Below are 22760 nucleotides of genomic sequence, written 5' to 3' on the forward strand. Positions count from 1 at the left end.
GGTAATGTAACCATGTTTATAGCATTGCCACCTATAGGATATATAAATCGATGACTTTGAAATTCACTGGGAAAGAAAAGTAGAATGTTTTGTCTAATACAATGCCTGTCTGCTCTTTACCTAGTATAAAGCAGGAATAACTAGTACTTAACATAAGCAACACAAAAATTTCATTGTGGTGATTTGTCAAAAGACTCTTGACATGTAGACACCATAGGCTGTAATGCAAACTAGCCAATATCCTCATTTACCTTCTTTTTTTATGTAACTGCCTGAATAAAAGGCCTTCTACAAGATAAAACTGCTCTCTAATATCTTCTTATTTTCTACAACCTGGCCTTTTGAGAACTCTAACCTTTCTTTTAAAATCTTATAATGGAAATACATAGTATCACACTCATTACACCATTTTAGCAATTACCTTTTCAGGGACATGTATTTACAATAGTCTTAAAGTGAAATGTCACAGCATAATCACATTTCATACTCTTGAGTGTTTGATCCTGTGTACATCCTGCTGTGAACTCATCAAATAAATTCTACCAGCATGGAGTGGTTGATCAATCCATCTATGTACCCAACTTTTGTTTTGCTGAAGGTGTAAAGGTACATTTGGGGAGATTCTGGACCATGTCAATATTGGCTGGTTAACTTCACTGTGAAGTGTGTCTGTGGCTTTTTTGCAGTTATCATAGTGCCATGCGATTCTAAATACAAGATCCTCCTTCAGTTCAGGCAGAAACAATGACAGCAGCATGCACCCCCAGCATAAGTGATGATAGAGCTTGCCTGGGGTCCACAAAGCAATTTCACATGTCTCAGCTGGTGGAAGAACAGAAAAATGGGTTGTATGGGAATTAAGGGCAGCCACAGTGAGAGATGCCCTAACTCGGCAAGGAGTTCATATAGACAGAACACAGTGCAAAGCACCTGAACTGCAAGAGGGTCATTGCTTCACATCAGTGTCTGGCTCCCAAAGCAAAGAGGTGGCAAGCTCAGGAGAGTTGAATGCTGTTCTCTAAGAAATGCCTTCCTGAGTTGAGAAAGTCAATAGAAAAGCTACAGAGATTCAGGCTCAACCACTGTTCTAGTGGCAGCCCTGTGACCAAGACAGTCCTTGCTCTTGCAAGCTGTGTAGTATCAGTGCCCCTTCCCTTGCTTTCTCAGCTCAGACCTCATGGCATCAGACAGAGGAGCACTGGGATGCTCTAAGTTTCTTTGGGTGCATGCTGTGGCATGAGATTTAAATGTGCACTCTCAGAAAAGAGTGCACTGATGAGGAAGCTTGCTTACTTGCATAAAGGCCCAAAGAAAGTTGGTGTTTCCAAAAGAAAGGTGTGGTCAGCCTTGAATGTGACCTTTTTTGCCACAATTTCTGAGCACACAGCACAATAATTTGTTTAAGATTAAACACCCTTTCCCACATTCTCTTGGAGAGCACTTGCCGGTCCTGAAAAACCACCCACCTTCCTATAGACAGCCACTCTGCATTTCTGCACCAAAGCCTGTTCTGCAAGGCACGCTCCTGTACCTTCTTTTTGGTGTTAACGTAGGTCTTTGCTATTTTTCTTGAAGGCAATCAGTCCTCCAAAATACGCTGAAATAGGTTTCCAAATTAATTCTTTCTTAGTATGTTTGAAAATCACCACAGTCGGCAGAAGCATTTGAAGAAAAGCTGCTCTCACAGTAGCTCAATTAAAAAATGCTGAAGAGCTTGTACTCACCTATACAGTAACTGCAGTCCTTCAGGATGAATTAGCCTTGAAGATTTTCTGCTAAGTAGTCACCTTTCTCTCTTTTTTTTTTTTTTCCTTTCTTTCTTATTTCCTTAATTATGGAGAGAATCCATAGTAAAAATAAATACTCAGAGTGGCAGTGGCCTCTGCATGGTTTTTTGTGTTCTTGGTGAGATAAACACAGTGATGTGTTTTTGCATAGAGTGGGTTCTGCTGGCAACAATGCCCGGGTCTCGGGCACGCCCTGTGTAACAAGGCACACAAGGGCTGCTTGTCTTGAAGGACCCTCAGGTACTGTACTGAGCAATAACCTTTCCTCCGCTTTCCTGTGACTCACTGGGAGGATAGTTTAGAATTCACTTACATTATATTGTCTCACTAAAATTTGCTGGAAATCTTGTGGGGTGGTTAGAATCTTGCATTATGGAGGGCATTCAAATGCAGATTTGCCTGTCTTTGCTGTTTTCTGAGAATACATGCAGTGTTTATTATGCAGTGCTTATAGAGTTCCTTTCACTTCTTACCTTACAAAGCGGATTTTACAACATGGTTCTTTGTCTTCTTTTCATAGGCATTTCCTATTTAAACATGGATCTGGGTCTTCAGCTATCTTCAGCGCAGCCAGTCAGAACTATCCTTTAACATCCAATACTGTTTACTCTCCACCTCCTAGGCCTCTTCCTAGAAGTACCTTTTCCAGACCTGCCTTCACTTTTAACAAACCTTACAGGTGCTGCAACTGGAAGTGCACTGCTTTGAGTGCCACTGCCATCACAGTCACCCTGGCGCTGTTGCTAGCCTATGTTATCGGTAAGCCTCTCTTTTCTTTTCTGTGCTGAATTATTCTCTACCTTTTCTGTCCTCTTGTCTTGCTTGCTTTTCCACTAATACAAATCATGTTTTACTAGTAATGTTTGCCATTGGGTGCTTTGTAAATTCTGGCAAACAAAATGCTAGGTTGGCCAGAGGTTGAATGTGACACGGAATTCTCATTAACGTTCTACTCTGTTAACCTAGATGCTGCCTAATAGAGAAAGAAATATTATGGAAGATGACATGTTTATACTAGCAGAGGACTCCTACTGATTTTAATTGCTGTGATATTTTTCTTAAATTAAACATTTGATTTTTGCATTAAGCCTTGTGACATTGTTGCTCTTAAAGAATTGCTCAGGAAAGACTGGTAACACTTACCTGTATTTTACCTTGCTACCTTCATTGCATTTCTTCAGTCTGGCCACAATTTAAATCTCTCTGGTTTTCCTCTTAATTCTATATCATTGCAAGAATGACAGCTGTCTCTAAGCATATGTGGTATTTTACACCATGCGTTCTAAGAGACATATTGCTGTCTCTTTACTGAATTTATGTGTCAGAAAAATGTTACATAGGTTGAAGTACAGTTACTTCATTTCAAACTCATCTTTGTAACTTTGTAGTTTTGTTAGCATGATAGATTGGCAGGATTTATCAAAGTAGCTAGAAGCACTTTTTTATTTCTAGGTGGATATATTGGAGGTGGACTCGGAGGCAGCATGTTTACAATCGTACAGGGAGGGCAAGTCTATGTGCCTTGCTATATAACATTTTGGTTGAATGTTAATTGCCACATTGGTCTCTCAGTCTGAACTGAAAAATGCTAGAAAACATTCATTATGTAAAATCTTAGAATGTGACTGTGGCTTTTCTAAGCAAAAGGAAATGTCATTAATTTTTGCTTGTGTAATGCACTTTCTGACACGCACTCTTGTGTTGTTGATCTAGTTGCCAGTTTGCAGGTGGGCAGGAGCCAGTGTATCCCCAACATCTTACTGTTTAAATGGGAGTAATTGAATTTGTCTGCAAGAGTGGATTGTTCTTGGTACAGAAGTACAAGTACAAATAAGTGGCCTCTGATTTTGCCACATTTCCTAAATAAATGCTTCATAGTGAAAATTATTGCCATTTCAGTCATTTTTAGTTTCCATTGGGCTTTTGCTGTCCCTTAGTGACAATGTTCTGGTTCCTGTCAGTGGGATGCTCATGAGGAGAGAGGTTTTTCAACATGCTTATCTAATGCATATGGGAAAGCAGATTTGAGTATTCATGGTGTACAATTACTTGAAAGCACCTGAGGATCTAGTAAGGTACATTAATTGCAGCTTTAGATAACAGCTGGTGAGCATATGCCCTCAGTTAGGACTGGCTGTATAATTTTTGCAGCCTCATCTGTTTGCTATATATATCCCACCCACACCATTTAGATTGTATCTGGATGAAGAACTGCTTGCTTTATCCCTGCTTAGATTTCAGTCTGCCACTGAAATTTTTTTGACTTTCTAGAGATCTACTGCTGCATGTCATCAGCCTGGGAAGGCTGCAAGCACTCCATGTCACTATGAATTAAAAAGCACTACATGAATTTCCTCCAGACATGGCTGTCTTCATCTTAACCTGGTTACATAAAGGTGTAATGTGTTTCCTTAAGTTGGGCAGACCTAGGTGAAATGAAGATATCTTTGCATTTTATAAATTGTTAATAGTTCTACTTATGTTTTCTATAGCAAAATACAGATCTCTGATCCAGGGATTCTAATTGGGAAAATTTTCCAAGATGTCTTTATTTGTTTTTGTTTGCCCCAGGAACTTCCCAGTTGCATAAGCTTTCCTACAGATTTAAGTAGTATTAGTTAGCTTCTTCCAAACTGGTGGTCATGCTGCCCGTGTCTGGTTGGTTCAATATTTAAATAAGCACATGGTCTATTCTTATGAGTCAGGTACTTAGTTCTTTCCCTTTTGTTAAGTATGAATAATACCATATAAACTATATTCAAAGTTCACTTGCTTTGTAGGGTTTCATATTTGCATATCTTTTCACATAAAAAAAATTAAATGTACATGTTTTGAATAAGAGTCATTGAATATACAAAATCAGACTGTATGTAACACTCTGGTTAAAATTCACTCCCTCAAGTATTCTCTTTGCTCACCATGATTCAGGTTCCCTCAGTCTTCACTCCAAGCAGGTTTTCTTCATGTCAGAGGGAGTTGTGCCTGAGCAATGACTGCAGACTCAGGTGAAAATTGCAAAACAAAACTCAGTTTCAGGATTAAACTTAACCTAAGAGCAAATCAGTGGTTGTTACTGAAGAATAATGAGAGACTTTGTAAAGGCAAAATCCTTTTCATCATTGCGGTTTATGCCGTCGTCTGCATCAGTTTATAGTGAGCTGCAATTTCAAGCCAAATGAATGTAGATCACAATTTAACATTAAGCTTTTTCTTCCCCTTATCTAATAACTTAGATGTACTTTCTCAAGTATCTTGTACTGCTGTTTGATGCATGAACTACATGTTACTGTCAAAAATAGACCCAGGTCTCAGCCTCAAGTCAGAACATTCCCAAAGTAACCCAAAGGTCATTCCACATCAGATTTTGCAAGTGGCTCTTATGTTTGAAACAAAGGTCTGTCCCAGAGTGCTGTAAGCTGTGGTTTCAATCTAAAGGTGAAGTTACCAAAAGGTTTTGTTCTTTTATTTTTCAGTCTTTCCCTGTTATCAGTGAGATTCAATCTCAGTGGAGAGACATTTACTTGAGAATTGTATTTTCAGTCCTTTGAACTACTAGTTAATTTTAAAACCCCTTTTTTTCCCTCCATGTTTTCACTTTTGGCCTGTAATCACCGTGATTATTGTTTGGTCCTTTTAGAAATAAATTTTACTCTTAAGTGGATAGTAAGGAAATTGTAGAACCCTGTAAATGTTGTGTAACAGCTGATTTATTGAAAATCTTTAGTCACAATATTTACTTTATCAAGTAAGACACATATTTTCACTTCAACAGGAGTGATTTCTGTGAATAGGTACAAAAGTCATAATTGTTAAAAATAATTATTTCATAAAATGGATGCTTGGTCTCCACATTCTAGCTATATAGAAGAATTTTCTATTGAATAAAGGCAGATATACTTTTATTTTCCTTCTGTGTTTTCATATATGTTGAGAACTGGGGTGCACTCCTGGCAGTCTGGGGCACAACTGCTTCATTTTCCTACAAAGAGGACAGTGAGGCAGGTGTGAGCAATTGGGGTACCCACCAGAGAGGTTATGTTGGTGCGTGTCATCAGTGCATCAGGGGTGCAGCAATTTCACCAGCAGCTCCTGAGAGCCTGGTCATGGCTGTGAGAAGTGAGCACAGCCTTTGGGTAAGGCAGAGTGAAATTGCCAGTGGAGTAAAAGGCTGAAAAGGGAAAACAAGTTATCTGCTCTTCAGACAGCAACCTGAAAGGGGCAGAATCTGCCTTCTAGCCCTCACTGTGTCTGAAGGGCATATGAGTCATATGTGTTTTAAAGATTTATGCAAATGAGTGCTCAAATTTTAAGAGAAAGAGTCCTAGGGGGGAAATTATTGAAATCAAGTTACCTTAAAGTTCTTTGGGTTTTGATTACAAAATAGAAATGGATAGATCCCTAGCTGTGTGGTGACTGTATGTTGCTTTGGCATGAGGTGTTTGAAAGGACTGAGCTGCATCCATGTCACTAGTCTAGGCCTAGATATTTACCAGGATGGCATCTTGCAAAAGGAAAGTATGGAAAAGTAAAACTGGAATTTCTGTTACTTTTTAAATAGTTTATTTTATATGGTAAGTTAAGTTGAGGAGTAGCAGATGCTGTGTACCTACCAATGTCCAAAGGCTATAATGTAGACCCCAAGTTAATTCAAGAAAGACAAGAACATACCTGTTTGATTCAATGCAGCCAATAGTTGTGTCACTCTGGTCATCTGTTGGCCTGTGTCACTATAAAGAGTATAAAATAGGCTACCATTGTGGAATGGGTACAGTAAATATTCTGGATTTTTAATCTCCTTGTCATAGAAAGCCAAGAAACCATCGGTAATTAAAAAATAAATCTGAGTAAAAGTTTAGGAATAAACAAGGCAAATCCAAGAGCTAGAATAAGAAATACAATACTTTTTCTGTAATTTTCCAGCACCATGCCATTTTCTCTAAGTACAATACAATATTTGATGTGGCTGCTCATCTAGTCAGTTATTTTTAGCCCATTAGTAAGTAGGGTTTTTCTTCCATGATACCTTACCATTTTATCAGCAGCTGATTTGGACTTGCAAATCACTGGTCCTATTGATCAAAGGTGCTGAACTCCTATGGTTCCTATTGATTTCAGGAGATGCAAATGTTCAGTGCCTCGGCAAATTGCATCCCATGTTCTTAGACTTAACCATGCCTGACTACAAAATGACTATTTTATATACAAATGAATTCTCAAGTATGAATATGAAGTTGTCCCTATCCTTCATGATATTATCACTATTTATGAGTATGCACTGGAGATGGGTGTTGGATCTTAAATTATATTCATATGGAGGGTGAGGAAATGAAAAGCTCTCTTCTGCCTGCCATTGTGACCTGTCATTTCTCACACTGTGTACAAGGTAGAGGAATGATGGTTTCAACATTGGAAAAGGCCAGACCAAATCTGAAGGACATCTATATCTCAGTGCATAGATTTATAATATTGGTTTGCATAGCTTTATACAATACAAAGCCGTAGGAAAAATAGCAATCCTTAATTCTGAGAACTAGAAATTATGCAGAGAAGGCTCAAGGGGAAAATATGCTCATTTTACAATGAAAAATATCATGAGAGAGTAAACATTGCTAAATGTTTCAGGTACACATAAAAGCTCTGATGCAAACATGCAACTTTGAAGTGTCGAACTCCTTAGCAGTGTAGCTCGCACTGAGACAGGTATGTCAGGGGTTCACAGCTGGAAATCACAGTGTCTGCTCTGCCTGAGCCTGGGTCATACTGATAAACTTGATATTGTCAAAAATCTTTAAGTACACTGAGGAGAAAGCCTGACAGCATTGTACTGTTGTCTGAGATTAGCTTTTATTTGTTCCTAAATCTAACATATGACTCAGTAAGGATAAATGAAATCAGGTTTGAAAACATCCCAGCAGGAGGACTGCAGGAGAGGAGAGGATTTCTATTCTTAGGTGTTCAATATATGTATTTATATATATATATATGTATATTCTAAAGACTGAATCAAATATTAACAGTCTCAAATTTTCAGGTTTGGTTAGAGGACAATGACAAAGCATTGACTTCATGAAATGAGCTTACAAAAGAAGAACACCCCTTCTGTAGGTCAGGATCAGAACTTTGATTGTGACTCTTATTTGCATTCAGGTATTTTCCTATTGCTTCACCCATATTGGGGATCTGGGACAGTGATGCCATGGTGAAATCCAGTTTTATAAGCAGAATCTGCTAGCAATTATAGAAAATAAATAGTATTCTGGCACTTGGACAGAGCAGGTGCAGAAAGAATAGTCAGCTGCTGATATGCACTCTGTTACAGCTCTGCTAAAGTCTAGGCTTCAGCGGGATGATCTACTGAGGTTTTATAAAATAACTGGGAACAGCAGAGAAAGATAAAGGAAAGCCTTTAGTGGAGGTCAGCAATTTGGAGTGACTTTCACATTGGTGGTGATTTTTGTCCTCTGAAGTTCATCTTGCAGGTTGATAAATACTTATTGCATGGGACTTTTTTGACACCCCCTCACTACTGAGAGCCTCTTTTGCACTAGAGCCAAGACTTTTATTCATATTCTGCCAAACGTGTAGCACAGGAGTTGACAAGCTGTGCTTACACAGAAGGTAGATAAGAATAAATTAAATTAGATCATTGGCTTCGTAGCAGATGGTAGGTTAATCCAGTTTACAAAGCAAGTTCTGAATAAATTGCTTATTTATTTGTTGTGAATATTTACTCAAGTATGTCTCAGAATTGTGGGACCTGAGTTAGTTTATCTGGAAGTGTCAGTTTGGTTTATTTAAATGTTGATCAAAATAAGCAATCTGGCCATTTACTTCAGAGGTAAAGACCCAAGATTTGGTTCTGAACAAGACCCAACTGGTTTCACTTCCAGCAATAATGTGAAGCAACCAAAAACCTGCCTCTGGATAGAGAAAATCCCTTAGGCAGCATAAAGTCAGAGTAGCTTTTCATCTCTTTGTTCCGCGAAGAAAATTTATGGGAAGGGTAGGAGATATAGGCCTTTAAATAATTTATCTTTTTCTGCAAGAGATCTGTTTTATACCTAATAATTATTTTTTACCTAAGAAGCATAATAAATTAACTAAGAAAAGCTCTGTACTACCAGTAGAGTCTCCTATATTTAAGAGGAAGGTCATTCAAAATTACCCTGAGCAGCTCCACTGTGCAGCCAGTCCAGGGCAGGAGGACTGAGCAAGAAGCTTAGTTTCATGATATCCTGTGTCATCTTCCAGTCTCTTTAGCTCTGCTGACTACAGACTCCTGCAAATGTAGCATCTGTAATAACACCCATAATGCATGTTGAAAAAAAAAAAGGGGGGGGGAGGGAAGTGTGTCCATTTTTGTGTTACAATTTTATCTGAAACTTTGAATTAAAAAAGGACATCTAATAAAATCTAAATGAAATATAGGCATTTTGTTATCCATCATATAAGCTCCATATCCAAACATTACGTAAAGAGGGTAACATTTTTGCCTTCAAATATATTTTCCTGCCTCCAGATGACCTCAGTGAAAGCAATGTACAACTCCGCTCGTGACAGAATACGACTCATTTATAACTAACACAGAGCAATGTAATGGTGTAATGATAGAAGGGGTAATGTGCTGGGGCTTCAGGTGAGCCAAGAAAGAAGATCTTTTCAGATGAGCTTTGTGGTAGGATGAGAAACCCAAGGGAATGGAGATATCAAGTTGGAAGTTCAAGAATGCCAAGTGAAGAAGCCTAAGTGCTGCAACAGGAAGAATATTTGCCCTCGGTTTTCAGAGAGGTGCAGTTAGACCCAGATGAGAGGCTGTTGAGGGCTGATGCTCCTGGTGATTCAACACTGCCCCACCTAACTTGCAGGCTCGATTTGCAATTGTGAACCATTCTGGTGCTGATAACAAGCTCTTTCATCTCCGTGTGCCTGGTGGTCCTTGGTTTTTGCTTCTAACTGCAGCAGTTCACCAATGACATTGCACACCCTGCTGGTAACTGTGATATTTTAGGTGCTGCAAAATACAGAGTATCTCCTTGAAGAATTTTTCTGGAGCAGATCAACAGAGCCTAAGTATCTTTTGCTTTTTCTGTAATACCAGTGTTGTCAGCAAATCACAAAGGCTGGTCTTTGTGTTCTGGGGCATTTTGAGCTAACTCAAATAATGCGTCCTTAGTCACAGTGGTGCGATCTGGTACTCTTACTGAGCTTCCTGTCTGTAGTCAAGGTCTATTTGTATAAACATCAGTCTGGAAGGCTGAACTTTGAGGAACAGGCAAAGACCTTCATCGGACAGTGAATTGCCCTCCTCTTTTTACCTAGCCTAAGCTGGACAGTGATGGTATCACCTTCTGGTTGGTCTGTGGAGTAGAGTCTTCTACGTGGGAACTACACATGGGAAATTCAGCTGAGAATCTTACAAATGGATTTGTGCTGTGGGAAAATGACATTGTGGCCCTTTGTGTAAAAAGGGGAAAAAGTAAAATCCTCAAATGCACTAGAAAAATCAGAGAGAATGACTCAAAAGAGAAGTTCTTTTGAGGTTTTTAATGAAATTCAGTACGTGCCTACTTATTTCTAAAGAGATTTGAGAGAGAGAGATTTGTGTTTTATTTCATCTTATTTGGTGAAGCGTCTCTATATTTAAAACATGATGTACATGTGTTGTAGGAAACACAAGCTTTGTAGGAATTGTGTGTACCCCAGGTAAAAGAAAAATATCACAGGAAATGAAGAGGCAAGGTAAGGCTCTGTGTCTGCTAAACAAATATTTGCGATTCCCTGTAGTTAGCTTCTGAACAAGGTGTCTCTAAGAATTAATGGCTTTTCTGGTATATGTGCTCCGATTATTACTAGAATGGTAACTGAAGGTAACTACTCAAGAGCTATAGCCTGCAAGATGACCAGGTTTCTTCAATGATAGAAGCCACTCAGTTTAATTCAAGTAGACCTCATTTTCTTAGCCATGTGCTTTGTTGTTCAGTCTTCTGCATTCTTTGACATGAAGCTGGTCTACCAGTACCTTGTGTCATCTCCCACAGCCTAGAAGTCCAAGGCTGACAAAAACCACAACGCAGCTGGTGTTTCTCAGGGAGGAAACTGACTGTCAAACAGATATAGAAGTAGGTCTGCTGGCTTGTCAAGCTTTGGCATGAACCAGAAAAATTACAGCTCTTCCTCAGCCTGAAGGAAGACAAAGCAAGCAAACTATTCAGATTGGTGTGAGTGGGTGACAAAATGGGTAGTGTACGTAATCTAGAAAAGACATAGTAAAGAGAAAGGTGCACTACATATCCAGTCCCTGCTTTGTGATGTACCATCTGTAGCACGTGTGTATGCTGTCCTAGGAAATGAGTAATAGCAACAATGGAAGTAGTGTAAGAAAGCAGCTAGATTATATTCATGATTTTGTAACCGCTAAAAGCTTATTGATGTGTGCGGTTATTTTTTGCTTCTAGTGCTGATGTTTTGAGTGCTGATATAATTATTTGCATTAGTATATGTGACACATACATTTATTAGTTATAAGTCCTTTTTGTTGTCATTAATTCTTTAAATAATAATAATGTTCGGAAGCTCAAGCCAGGGGCAAGAGCTACCTGCTCTAGAGATGTCAAGCATGTTGAGTTTTCTTGTACCTTCTGTACTTAGAAGTAATCTGTCTTGCATTAATAACCTCAAAGATTAGAGCTTAGGTCTGTGTTATCACACAGGTCAAGACCCTTTTCAAAGTATCAGCATGGTTCTGTGAGGATTTTAGGTCCATAGAATATGAAGCAGTCCAAGTAGGTCTTTGACTTGAGATCTAAGCACTAATACCAGACTAAGCTTCTGATAACTCTTTTGGAAAATGAGAATTTACTGTCCAGTGGTGTGTCTTCAGAGCCCAGATCTGACGGTGAAGCAGTAGTTGGATATTCAGTAAATTTGGCTCTCTTCTCCTGAAGCAAATAGAAAAATTATAAATGTGTCACCAATACTGTCACCTCGCTAATTCAGTAGAAATGCTCTCATTTGCTTGATTTGGATCATTTATCTGCAGTGGGTCATCCAGGAGTGCAGAGAGCTGGAATTAGTGACTGTAGATTGGCAGCTTCGCCTTCCCGTGGTAGTTTTGGCAAGGCCTTGCCCAGCACCCATTCAGGGTGTGGGGTTCTGCTTTGTAATTTGAATTTGCGGCATGCAAGGGAGGCTTGTGAACAAACACATAGGAAATGCATAATAGGCTCTAGGTTTCCTGTTTGTATTGAGATTTTTTCCTTAAAGTATGTGCAAATGCAGAAGCAAGCAATCTACTTTCTAAATTCAAGACCTGTTCTTGATCACACTGTTTCTTCTGAGAGTCTGTGGGGTTTCTACACAATTCCTACAGTGTTCATTTGAGTACAGAGGCCTACAAAAAGTCTGGAAAGGGAATTTTACACGAGTGTGTAGTGACAGGACAAAGGATAATGGATTTAAACTAAAAGAGGATAGATTTAGATTAGATATAAGAAATAAATTGTTCATGATGAGGGTGGTAAGACACTGCAACAGGTTCCCCAGAGAAGATACGGATGCCCTTGCCCTGGAAGTGCTGAAGGCCAGGTTGCTTTGAGCAGCCTGGTCCAGTGGAAGCTGTCCTTGCCCATGACAGGGGAGTTGGAATGAGGTGATCTTTAAGGTCCCTTCCAACCTAAACTATTCTGTGATTCAGGATAATAAAATATGTTGCTTTTTAGGCTCCCACTGTGGGCAGATCCTGCTCAATGCAAGTTGCTGGTGGCTAAAAAGCCTGCTACTTGGGTTTTGCTCTTTATGTGACAGTTTCAGCTCCTCTGTGAGGGGTATCTTCAATTCATATTTTACTGGGTCATCAGTCCTCCCTGCTGAGTTTCTTCAGTGCTTCCTTGGAAGAATTTACCCTTCTCAGAAATACCTAGGTAATTGTATAGAACAACTGTGGTATTATTATATTATGCTTAAAATAAGATCTGGTCTTGCTGTCCTCCTGCCATCCTTCAGTGCCTCAGGTCAGAGAGGAAAGCAGAAAAAGTGAAAGGCAGTGCAAAGTGGAGTAGGCAGCCCCCATGAATGGTAATAAGGTTAGTTTATAACTTCATAAAAGGATGAATTTAGTAGATTTCCCAGTGCATACATAAATAACAACTGTATTTCTGGTGGTGTGTTGTAGAATAGTTGCATATATTTTTTATCTAGAGACAGTTTTTTATCTGCAGTGTAATTTCAAAGTCTATAGAGTCAGTGTTTTTACTAATGCTTAATCTAAATGAAAATGTTTGGAATGCAGCAGGTGCTGTTTCACTTAGAACTGCTTTGGAAAGGTGGGAAGTTCAGTGGGTAAAACACTGGCTTGATGGCCGCACACAGTTGCTGTCAATGGGTCCATGTACAAGTGGAGGCCAGTGACAAGTGGAGTCCATCAAACTGGGACCTGTCTTGTTCAACATCTTTGTTGGCGATATGGACGGTGGCGTTGAGTGCACCCTTAGCAGGTTTGCTGACAACACCAAGCTGTGTGGTGCAGCAGACACTCTGAAGGGAAGGGATCCATCCAGAAGGACCTTGACAGGCTGGAGAGGTGGGCCCATGACAAACTCATGAGGTTCAACAAGACCAAGTGCAAGGCCCTGCATCTAGGTCGGGGCAATCCCAAGCACCAATATAGGCTGGACAGGGACTGGCTTGAGAGCAGCCCTGAAGAAAAGGACTTGGGGGTGCTGGTGGATGAGAAGCTCAACATGAGCCACCAGTGTGTGCTTGCAGCCCAGAAAGCCAATCACATCCTGGGCTGCATCAAGAGAAGCATAGCCAGCAGGTCAAGGGAGGTGATTCTCCCCCTCTACTCTACTCTGGTGAGACCCTACCTGGACTACTGCACCCAGTTCTGGAGCCCCTATTACAAGAAAGATACGGACATGCTGGAGCATGTCCAGAGAAGGGCCATGAGGATAATCAGAGGGTTGGAGCACCTCTCCTGTGAGGACAGACTGAAGGAGCTGGGGCTGTTCAGTCTGGAGAAGAGAGGGCTCCGAGGAGACCTTATTGTGGCCTTCCAGTATCTGAAGGGGTCCTACGGGAAAGCTGGGGAGAGACTTTTTAGGGTGTCAGATAATGATAGGACTATAGGTAATGGGAAAAGAACAAAAACAAAACAACAACAACAAAACCTAGAAATGGGTAGAATCAGATTGGATGTTAGGAAGAAATTCTTCACCATGAGGGTGGTGAGACACTGGAACAGGTTGCCCAGGGAGGTGGTGGAAGCCCCATTCCTGGAGGTTTTGAAGGCCAGGCTGGATGTGGCTCTGGGCAATCTGATCTAGTATGAAGTGTTCCTGCCCATGGCAGGGGCCTTGGAACTAGATGATCCTTGAGGTCCCTTCCAACCCTAACAATTTTATGATTCTGTGATTCTAAGTTTTACTTAGTGTCAGTGTGTTAATCAACACTCTGAGCTCTTCAACAGTTGAAAGCTGGGAGACAGCATTGACGTAGCATTAGAATCTGTCATACAATATTAAATTCATTCAACTGTTATCCTTTTAATTGCAAGTTTTCTCCATTAATTGCTGTAGAAATTCATCACCTTGACCTGGCTGAGCTCCAGAAGGAAGTGTGGAAACTAATTAAGCATTGAATTTTAAGGAAAATAGTAAATTGCTCATTAGACCCCTTGAAATTCTGAATTATCACTAACTGAACAAAGTAATACTTGACTTTGCAGAAACTGGGTCATAGCAATCTTCCTTAGTGTGACTGAAGGTGCTGTACCTTAGACATCAATTAATTGGTCTTCATTTTTTTGCAGCAGTACACTTGTTTGGTTTAACCTGGCAACTGCAGCCTGTGGAAGGGCAGCTGTATGAAAATGGAGTTAGCAAAGGAAATAAAGGAACAGAATCTATGGATACTACTTATTCACCAATTGGAGGAAAAGTTTCTGATAAAACAGAAAAAAAAGGTATGTGTGAGTGAGGAGACAAATTAGGAATATTTAAGCAATACTACTGTTTGGATTCTGTATTTGCTACAGTTTGGCAGTATGTTGAGATCATGTTTTATCTGCTCTAATATAATGTTGAAACATGTATGCAAAACCATAACCTGATTTTTCCTTTTAGCAAAACACTCACTGAAATTAGGAACCAACACAAGCCATTAGGAAGGTAATGTTCGATAGCAAAATAATTGCCCTTCTTTTGTGAGAGAAGAGAGATTAGAGCATTTGACTTCTGTCTTAAGACAGAAAAGGTGAGACTGTCTTCATCTCGTTCCTATTTGTGCCGAAGTCTTGTGCTGTCCCTGTCTTGCTCGCCAAAGGCAGTCTTGGGCAAAGTGACACCCTTCATACTGACAGGTCAGAGTATGCAGAAGGGTAGAAGCTTTTAAAGACATCCAGTTCTTGAAGGCGTAAGCTAAAATACAGCATTCTGTCACATCCTGGCTTAACCAGTCAGAGTGAATCAGCTCGCAGGAATCCACTGAGGTTTCACAAAGTGCATGAGCCAGCCCAGCAGCTCCCTGCTGCCAGGGGCACAGTCCTGCTCTGCCCCTGCTCCCTCCCTGTGCATTTCCTTGTGTTCCTGTGCCCACTGCAGGGATTGACTGAGGCATGTCAGGTCACTATGGCAGCAGAAAATAGCTTCATCAAAAAACACAAATAGTCTTCTGCCACGTAAGTAGCTGAATCAGCTCATTTGAAGGGGCAGAGAAGTGCCAGAGCTGGTATAGGGAAGAAGTGGACTGTGCAGCCAGGAGTGTGAAACAAAGAGCAGGACTTTCTCTGAGATGCGCAATTCTTGTCTCTAAAAACCTGTCATTTCATGTCATTAGATCACCTACTCCAATAGTAGTTACACAAGCTCTGGCTTGTGCTTCCCTGTGGCTACCATAGTGATATTTTCTGATTGTAAGAGGCAGACAACCCTCCCATTTCTTTTTATGGTACTCAGATAAAGTGGATCAATCAGACTAGATCAGAATGTGAATGGGAGTAGAACATGAACCCTAGTCGTTCCAGCTGTTAGGAGCAAGGTAAAATTGTACTGAGAGCTCTGCAATGATAGGAGATTTCCTGAGCTTTCACATTTTAGAGCATAGCAGAGAGCTGATTTTGTGTATACCAGGTAAGGTCTATGACTGTAAATATGATACAAAGTGGGACATTGGTGTACCAGTCAGTCCAGAAAGAAGATTAAATCTCACATCAGTAGTCTTACAAATCAATGCGGCACAACTGGATAGAGATCATATTAGATAAATTGTCAGTAGAAATACATGTAAGGAGACAATGATGATGTTATCCATTATTTTGTCCCTTACAATGGCTTAGTAGTGAGCAGTGGTAATTTTTTTTTTATCCACTTTAGTCTTTTTGTCCTGGTACACGGTGGAAAATACTTCAAACAATTCTTCTCAACTGAACTCAAGTCAACATATTACAGATTTGATAAAAACTCTTCCAAATAATTTGACTTCCAGAGGAGGATGTGCAGGAAAAAAATCAAAAACCTTAAAAATTAGTTGCTTGCAAACAGAAAAAAATAGTTTAAGTGAGTATAAACTCAGTGTAGTAGGTAAACATCTGAGCCACCGCCCTGCCCCATACAATCCTCACGTCTTGTATAGCTGCACAATTCCCTCACATCACTAAGGCATGGGGAAGCTGTGATAGCAAAGCCACTTCACTGAGTGCTTATCCAGCAGTCTCAGAGGTCAGTCATGAATATAGCTTGACTTTGTCCTACTTGCCCCTATCACTTTTTAAGGGTAACCTGTGTTCCATAGAATATGCTAACAAGGAGTTCGGGAAAACACAAGAAAAATCACCTGGTGCCTTAGTGCTAGGCATTAGTACCTGCATAGTCTGACTGTAGCTGTTTTTTCCTGCTTGTTTTTCTTTCCTTCTCTTTTAATGTATGTCAGTGATTTTATTCCCACTGCTCATACAAATTCTCCATGTAGATGTGCTTGGAAGGAGGATTTGGAAACTCTTATCACTACAGCAGGATACCACAGAAAGTTGATACTTTGCCTCTGATGTGATTTCACAGGGATAAAGAGTTACTATCAGATGTTATGACCTCCCATTTTCCCAGCTCAATGCAGCACCACAGAATGCTTTTCTAGACCTTGAAAGCATATATTTTAACTAATCTTTTAATGAAAATCAAGTTTACAAACCATCAAGTCAGATTTCTTTAAGAAGTCACTTTATAACACAGTGACCCACAGCTATGAGTTAACATTTTAACGTGTAGTAATGTGATTAAAAACTCAGACATCCTATTGATGCTGCTATTTACCAGGGGAGTACAAGGAGATTGATTGTTTCAGGATCAGTAATAATCAGCATATGGGTACTTTCTTGTGAAGATAATTGGCACCATGCTGTTCAGAGTTTTGCTTTCTTAAGGACAAGAGAAACCTGTGATTAGGAATCCATCTTCTGTTTCAGTCTGGCAAGGAAAGTGTGCTTAGAAAGAATGGGGAAGAATTAATAATGATTGTCAGAATTGGGAGCTGTACAAGGAATTGAGTATAGATAATTAAATGGTACTTCATCATAAGAAAAATGTTGTTATGGGAAGGATGCTTTTAGAAAAGAGCAGAACTCATGTAGCAGCACTGTTATTTTGAAAGCTTATTTCAGACTTTTGTCAAGGAACAGTAACAAAATATACAAGGATAGTCTGTGATAGTGGATCTTCAGATGCCTTTTTTTTTTGTGCAGCCAGATACCTGCTCAGTTCAATTAAGCATTGAAACAGACCTAAATTATTTTCCTATAAAGAAGGCACAGTGGCATAGAGAGTACAAAAACACACACTTCAGTCATGGCTCTTAAAGGAACCTTTTCATGCCATGTGGTTGTCTGAAAACAATAGTGTTTGAAAGGTAGAGATGCTGTGACTGAAGACATTCAGTAGGTGGTAGGTAATAGAGTTTTATATTACCATTGTGAACAGCAGCAGTCACTGCTTTCCCAGATAATGATATAAAAATAAATCTAAGGGCATCTGTTTTGTTGGGGTTTTTTTTAAAGGATTACATAAAATTATGCCTAAAGCAAAGGTATTTTCAGCCAAATGTGGAAAAATTCAAGAGATGTTGCTTTGAGCATAGCAATGCTAACAGGGTGTTCAGCCTAATTTGAGTAAATTTGAGTAAAGTTAGTAAAAATGCTTCCTGATATAATGGTTTTTTTATTTTCAACAAAGAATCAGGCCTTCTCACTTCAACAAACTAAGAAGCAGTTACTGTATTTTGAAGGACCTTGAACACCAACCAGTAATCCCATTAACTCCAGAAATAATACTGTATCCTTGACTTTTTACTTACTGCTCTACTGTCTAGTAATTGAATCACATTAATTACCATGTGTCAATATCACCAAAAAGTTCCTTGGTGTTTTACTTAACCCAGGGAAATTGCTTGCAAAGAATCATTAAGATTTAATATCTCTGGAGTACTGGAAATACAGGAAAAGGTTTCTAAATTTACCTCAGCCAAGTGGGACTTTGTATGGATTGAGGTGGGAAGGGATCCACTTTCATCGCCCGGCATAAGAAGCTTAATCTTCTCTTCAAAACTCAACATTCAAGATGTTATCCGTGAAGCAAATTGAACAGAAGTAGTCTTGCCTTGATCGTTGTTAAAGCAGCAGTCTGGAAATTCTTTAACTCACGAACTAACAGGTGTATTTTTAGAGTTTTAGATTACAAGTTCTGTGCTCTAAACATAGATGATTTTATGTGCTAAGGTGTTAAGAGTCAGCTCCTAGTTCTTGCTGTAGGTTTGGTGACACAAAGCAGCCGTAAAGCTGGAAGATCCAGTACCCTGAGAATTCGTCCTGCCTTGTAAATTAAATCTCTATTCATTAGGCATGCTAAGTACTTCCTATGCTACTTAAAGCCCATGTAAGATCCCACTGAGAATCGGTGTTATTAATACATTCAGGAAAATGCTGGCCCTAGTTTTGCTACTGCTGTTTTCGTTTCCAATAGCAGTTTCTAAAATTTCACATGCATTGTGTTGCATTAGATATTTATCTGCGTTATTGTAAAAGGTGAGGCTCGGAGTCACTTTGCTCCTCTTCATTCTTCACTCTGATAGTGGAATAAAATAAAGGGGCACGACTGCTGAATCCAATCTTATCTTGGTTCTTCCTCCAGTCCAGCGCACTGTCCTGCTCTTTTTCTCTAGTTGAGAGAAGACATGGAAATGCATGTAAGAGTTTTGTAAAACTTAGGCTGGAATTAGTTCAGATGTTAGGAGGCTTGGGTCAGTGATTTGCAGCATGTCACAATGCTGATCACAGATAGGCATTAAAATACACAATGATGGTGATATAAGCCAGCAAAGCAAGCCAGCTCCAGTTTAGTTTGGCAGTGTCTTCTTTATGCATTCCATTTGTCTTTCTATTTAGCTCTCTCATACCCATGTGTGAAGTTATGTACTGTAGAGGTCTGCAAATTTATTGTTAGTCAGTATGAAATCATGCCAGTTTTCTCTTTAGATTGCCTGTCCCTATCCTCATGTCCTTGTTATGCTTTCATGCAGAAAGACCAAGCCAAAACAGACCTTCTTTATTTCATCAGGACTGGATTATCACTGCCATAATACAATCGTTAGGAAGGGTGATTAATAGAAAACTAGGCTTTGGACATGGGCTCTGAGGTACCAGGTTTGATGAATTTTCTGTCCTCACTGACCTCCAATTTAGTAGCTTATTCAATGCCCATTCAACACTAGTCTGAAATACGTACCAGAGGAAGGTCTCCTGCTGCCTCCTCCATGTGCATTCTCAGCTGAATGGGGTTTGTATGCACAGCTGATGGGTAAAGACCATGGTATATGAAGCAGCATTTCTGCTTCTTTATGTTCATTTCAAGATGTGTAGGGCAAAAAAGCTAAGTGACCCGTGGTTTTATTAATATTGGCTGCACATTTGCTTGTATTGCTCAACTTGTTGACTGAAAAAATGTGATGGTTTCAATGAAATGCCCTCTGTTTAGAGATTAGCTTCAACATATCCTGATAAACCTAAGGCATGTTTATATCATATGACCTACTACCTTCATCCACAATAAATACACAACTGCTTGTCTTGTTTGTTTCTGGAAAATCAGTGTTTCAGAAGGGACGAGCCATAGACACAGGAGAAGTTGAGGTTGGATCACAAGTCATGCAGACAATCCCCCCTGGTTTATTCTGGCGCTTTCAGATCACTATACATCACCCCGTGTACCTGAAATTTAACATTTCACTGGCAAAGGATTCTCTGCTGGGAATTTATGGCAGAAGAAACATTCCACCTACTCACACTCAGGTAATTAGCAATAATACTGATTCTGTCATGTTTACATTTTCAACCAGCAGTGGATGTCAATGTTAACAGTACACTTTCAAAGCAAGGAGAGGGGAAGGGACTGACTGCAACCCCATGAAGCAGTCAGTTTGTCCCTTTCTTCTACTGAGCTTTAGTTATATGCTCAAACTATGTCCTCTCAATCATGACCAGAAAGGTCAGCAGTTTGACCACTGTGATGTGACTGTACAGGAGGCTGGACCAGTCACACTGGGCTGTTGTCTGAGTGCAGCATCTTCTTTGCAGGTGCAGTGGGATGAAGCAGCAGACCATTTGAAAATGCTTTAATCCCTTTATGACTTCGTCAAAACAAACAGATTTTATAGTCAGTATAAAGAGTTAATAGACTGAAGGAAAAATAAAAGCTGTTTCTGATTTCTAATCTGGCTATTTCATTTTATTTTTTTTCTCCTAAGGATTTAGCAGGAGAAGACCTAGCTAAGAAAATGTAATATTGCTGGTCACATTCGACTCTTTTTGGTTTTTAGGTTTAATGTATTTGGCATATGAAGACATCATTTCTATGGAATATAGATATTTTTCAGCTTTCTTATAGCAGGATCACACTCCATACACATTCCATATGTATGGAATCATGGAAAGATTGTTTAGAAGGGCCTTCTGGAGATCATCTAGTCTAACCTGGGATATTATTCACAATGGTTTTGATCTTACAAATAGGTATTTTTAGCTGCCATTTACTTCAGCTGAAGATCTAGCTTTAATTAAGCTGAAGTTGAACTTCAGTGAAAAATCAGAATGCCTAAAAAAATCCTAGAGAAATGTGTATGTTTCTCAAACAGGGATTCATAGAAAGATGTACATCTCTGATCCTTTGAGGTTAATCGATCATAAAGCTTTCAGCATCAACTTGATTGGGTATTGAGAAGTTCCATGTAAAAAGTAGATATTTATTTGCATTAATAAAATTAAAGAGAAAATTTGTTTAGATTGTTTAGATGATATTGATATTAAGACAAACATTTCAAGAATCTGGTCTAGAACAACAGATTCTTTAATCCACTCTTAGCATTTGACATGAGTCACTGTATAATAGAGGCACTACAGCTTAGGAATTTTGGAATTATTCCCATGAAAGGGATGTAATGTTTGAAGTAAATCTTCTGTATTTAGTGCACCCAGCTTGAATTTACCCTGCCATAGTCAAACTGCAAGTTTTGATGCCAAATTTTTGACCTACCAAAATGCCTTTTATATGGAAACTGAAGCTAAATAGATTAGGTTATGCAACTGCTGTCCACATTGGACTTAGGCAGTTCTTCTTAAGATGTCAACTATTTATTTCTGCTTGAAGATGACATGCAGAGTTAGATTCACAAAATTTTACTAGGTGGTTAATTTTTTGTTCATTATTATTTCAGTTTGATTTTGTAAAACTGATGGATGGGAAACAGTTAATTAAACAGGAACCAAAAAATTCAGAAGATACTCAGCAAGCTCCGAGGAATCTGATCTTAACTTCACTGCAAGAGACAGGTTTCATTGAGTATATGGATCAAGGAGCTTGGCATATGGCATTCTACAATGATGGAAAGAAAGTGGAGCAAGTATTTGTACTAACTACAGCAATTGGTAAGAACCGTTACAGTGAAATTATTGTCCAATCAGTGCACTTATCCAATCATTGCACTGGAAAGCTGTGTTGGGAAAGAAATCACTGATCTTGATTCCTGCTTCTTTTAAGTGTTCTCTTAAATATGTTTTATTTCAGTTTAATTAGCCTCAGCGGAGCAAATTCGTGTTTATGTCAATATTACACAAACAGCAACATTTGTGTATTAAAGATGAATGTTATCAGATTAATAAGCTGTAATTAAGTGTGAAGTTTTTGTGTCTGTTAAGACTTTTATACAGTAGCTTAAAGGCTCGATTTCTGATGTTACATTGCTCAAAGTAAAAAATTCCATCTGCCCTCACTGTTTACATGGGAGCCATCAATCCTACTAAAATTACCCACATGCTAAGTTCTCATTTTCAGTATTGTAGTCTGTTGGAAAATCTGAAAGGCAACTTTTGTGGATCTGGCTGTGATTGTTGTATGATGGATGGGTCCTGTTATTTTAGACAGTTATTCAGATGCACCATTTTGTTTGGAACGCCGAAGACAAGTATAAGAGGCAGTGTCCTGGTGGCACACCAGATCCCTACTGCCTTTTTAATGCATAGAGGTGGGCAAATGTTTGTAACTCCTAGGTGTTGTTAGTGAGCAGTACTCACAGGAAGGGCTTCTTTGGAATTCAAATTTAGGTAAACTGTTGTATTTGTGACAGTCTTGGTTTGCTGCAAGATTTTAACTACTATGCCCTTTAGTTAACCTGTTCTACCATATGTTTAGCAAGATGTCTTTACTAGTAATGGACATGCCATCTGCTCTTTAGAACAATTGGATGCTATTTTTACTTGATGATAAACACCTTGCAGAGCAAGACTGTGTGATTCAAATACTAAGATTTTAAAGGACTTGCAGGAGAATAATTTAGAAATTGAGGTAGAATTGTAATGACTGCTTTGGGTTTAATAGTTCATATTTATTCTATTCGGAAAAGTGAATCTTTTACAACCAAGAAAATTTCTATTACTCA

General features: G+C 39.2%; 1 protein-coding gene across 5 annotated transcripts in view; it reads left to right on the forward strand.

Moving 5' to 3' along the window:
- TENM1 (teneurin transmembrane protein 1) overlaps positions 1–22760 on the forward strand; it is an 876004-nt gene that overhangs the window by 719928 nt on the left and 133316 nt on the right. For 4 of the 5 annotated variants that reach the window (XM_068152080.1, XM_068152079.1, XM_068152082.1 and 1 more), the window contains 4 exons: positions 2308–2546; positions 14596–14748; positions 19919–20118; positions 21540–21750. In XM_068152080.1, coding sequence (XP_068008181.1) covers positions 2308–2546; positions 14596–14748; positions 19919–20118; positions 21540–21750 — 803 coding nt within the window. The remainder of the gene's footprint in view (positions 1–2307; positions 2547–14595; positions 14749–19918; positions 20119–21539; positions 21751–22760) is intronic. The other variant, XM_068152081.1, reaches the window with a different exon arrangement.

This window comes from Melanerpes formicivorus, unplaced genomic scaffold (assembly GCF_026170545.1).
Source record: "Melanerpes formicivorus ecotype bairdi unplaced genomic scaffold, bMelFor1.0.p_v2 SCAF_22, whole genome shotgun sequence".
Classification (NCBI taxonomy): Eukaryota; Metazoa; Chordata; class Aves; order Piciformes; family Picidae; genus Melanerpes; species Melanerpes formicivorus.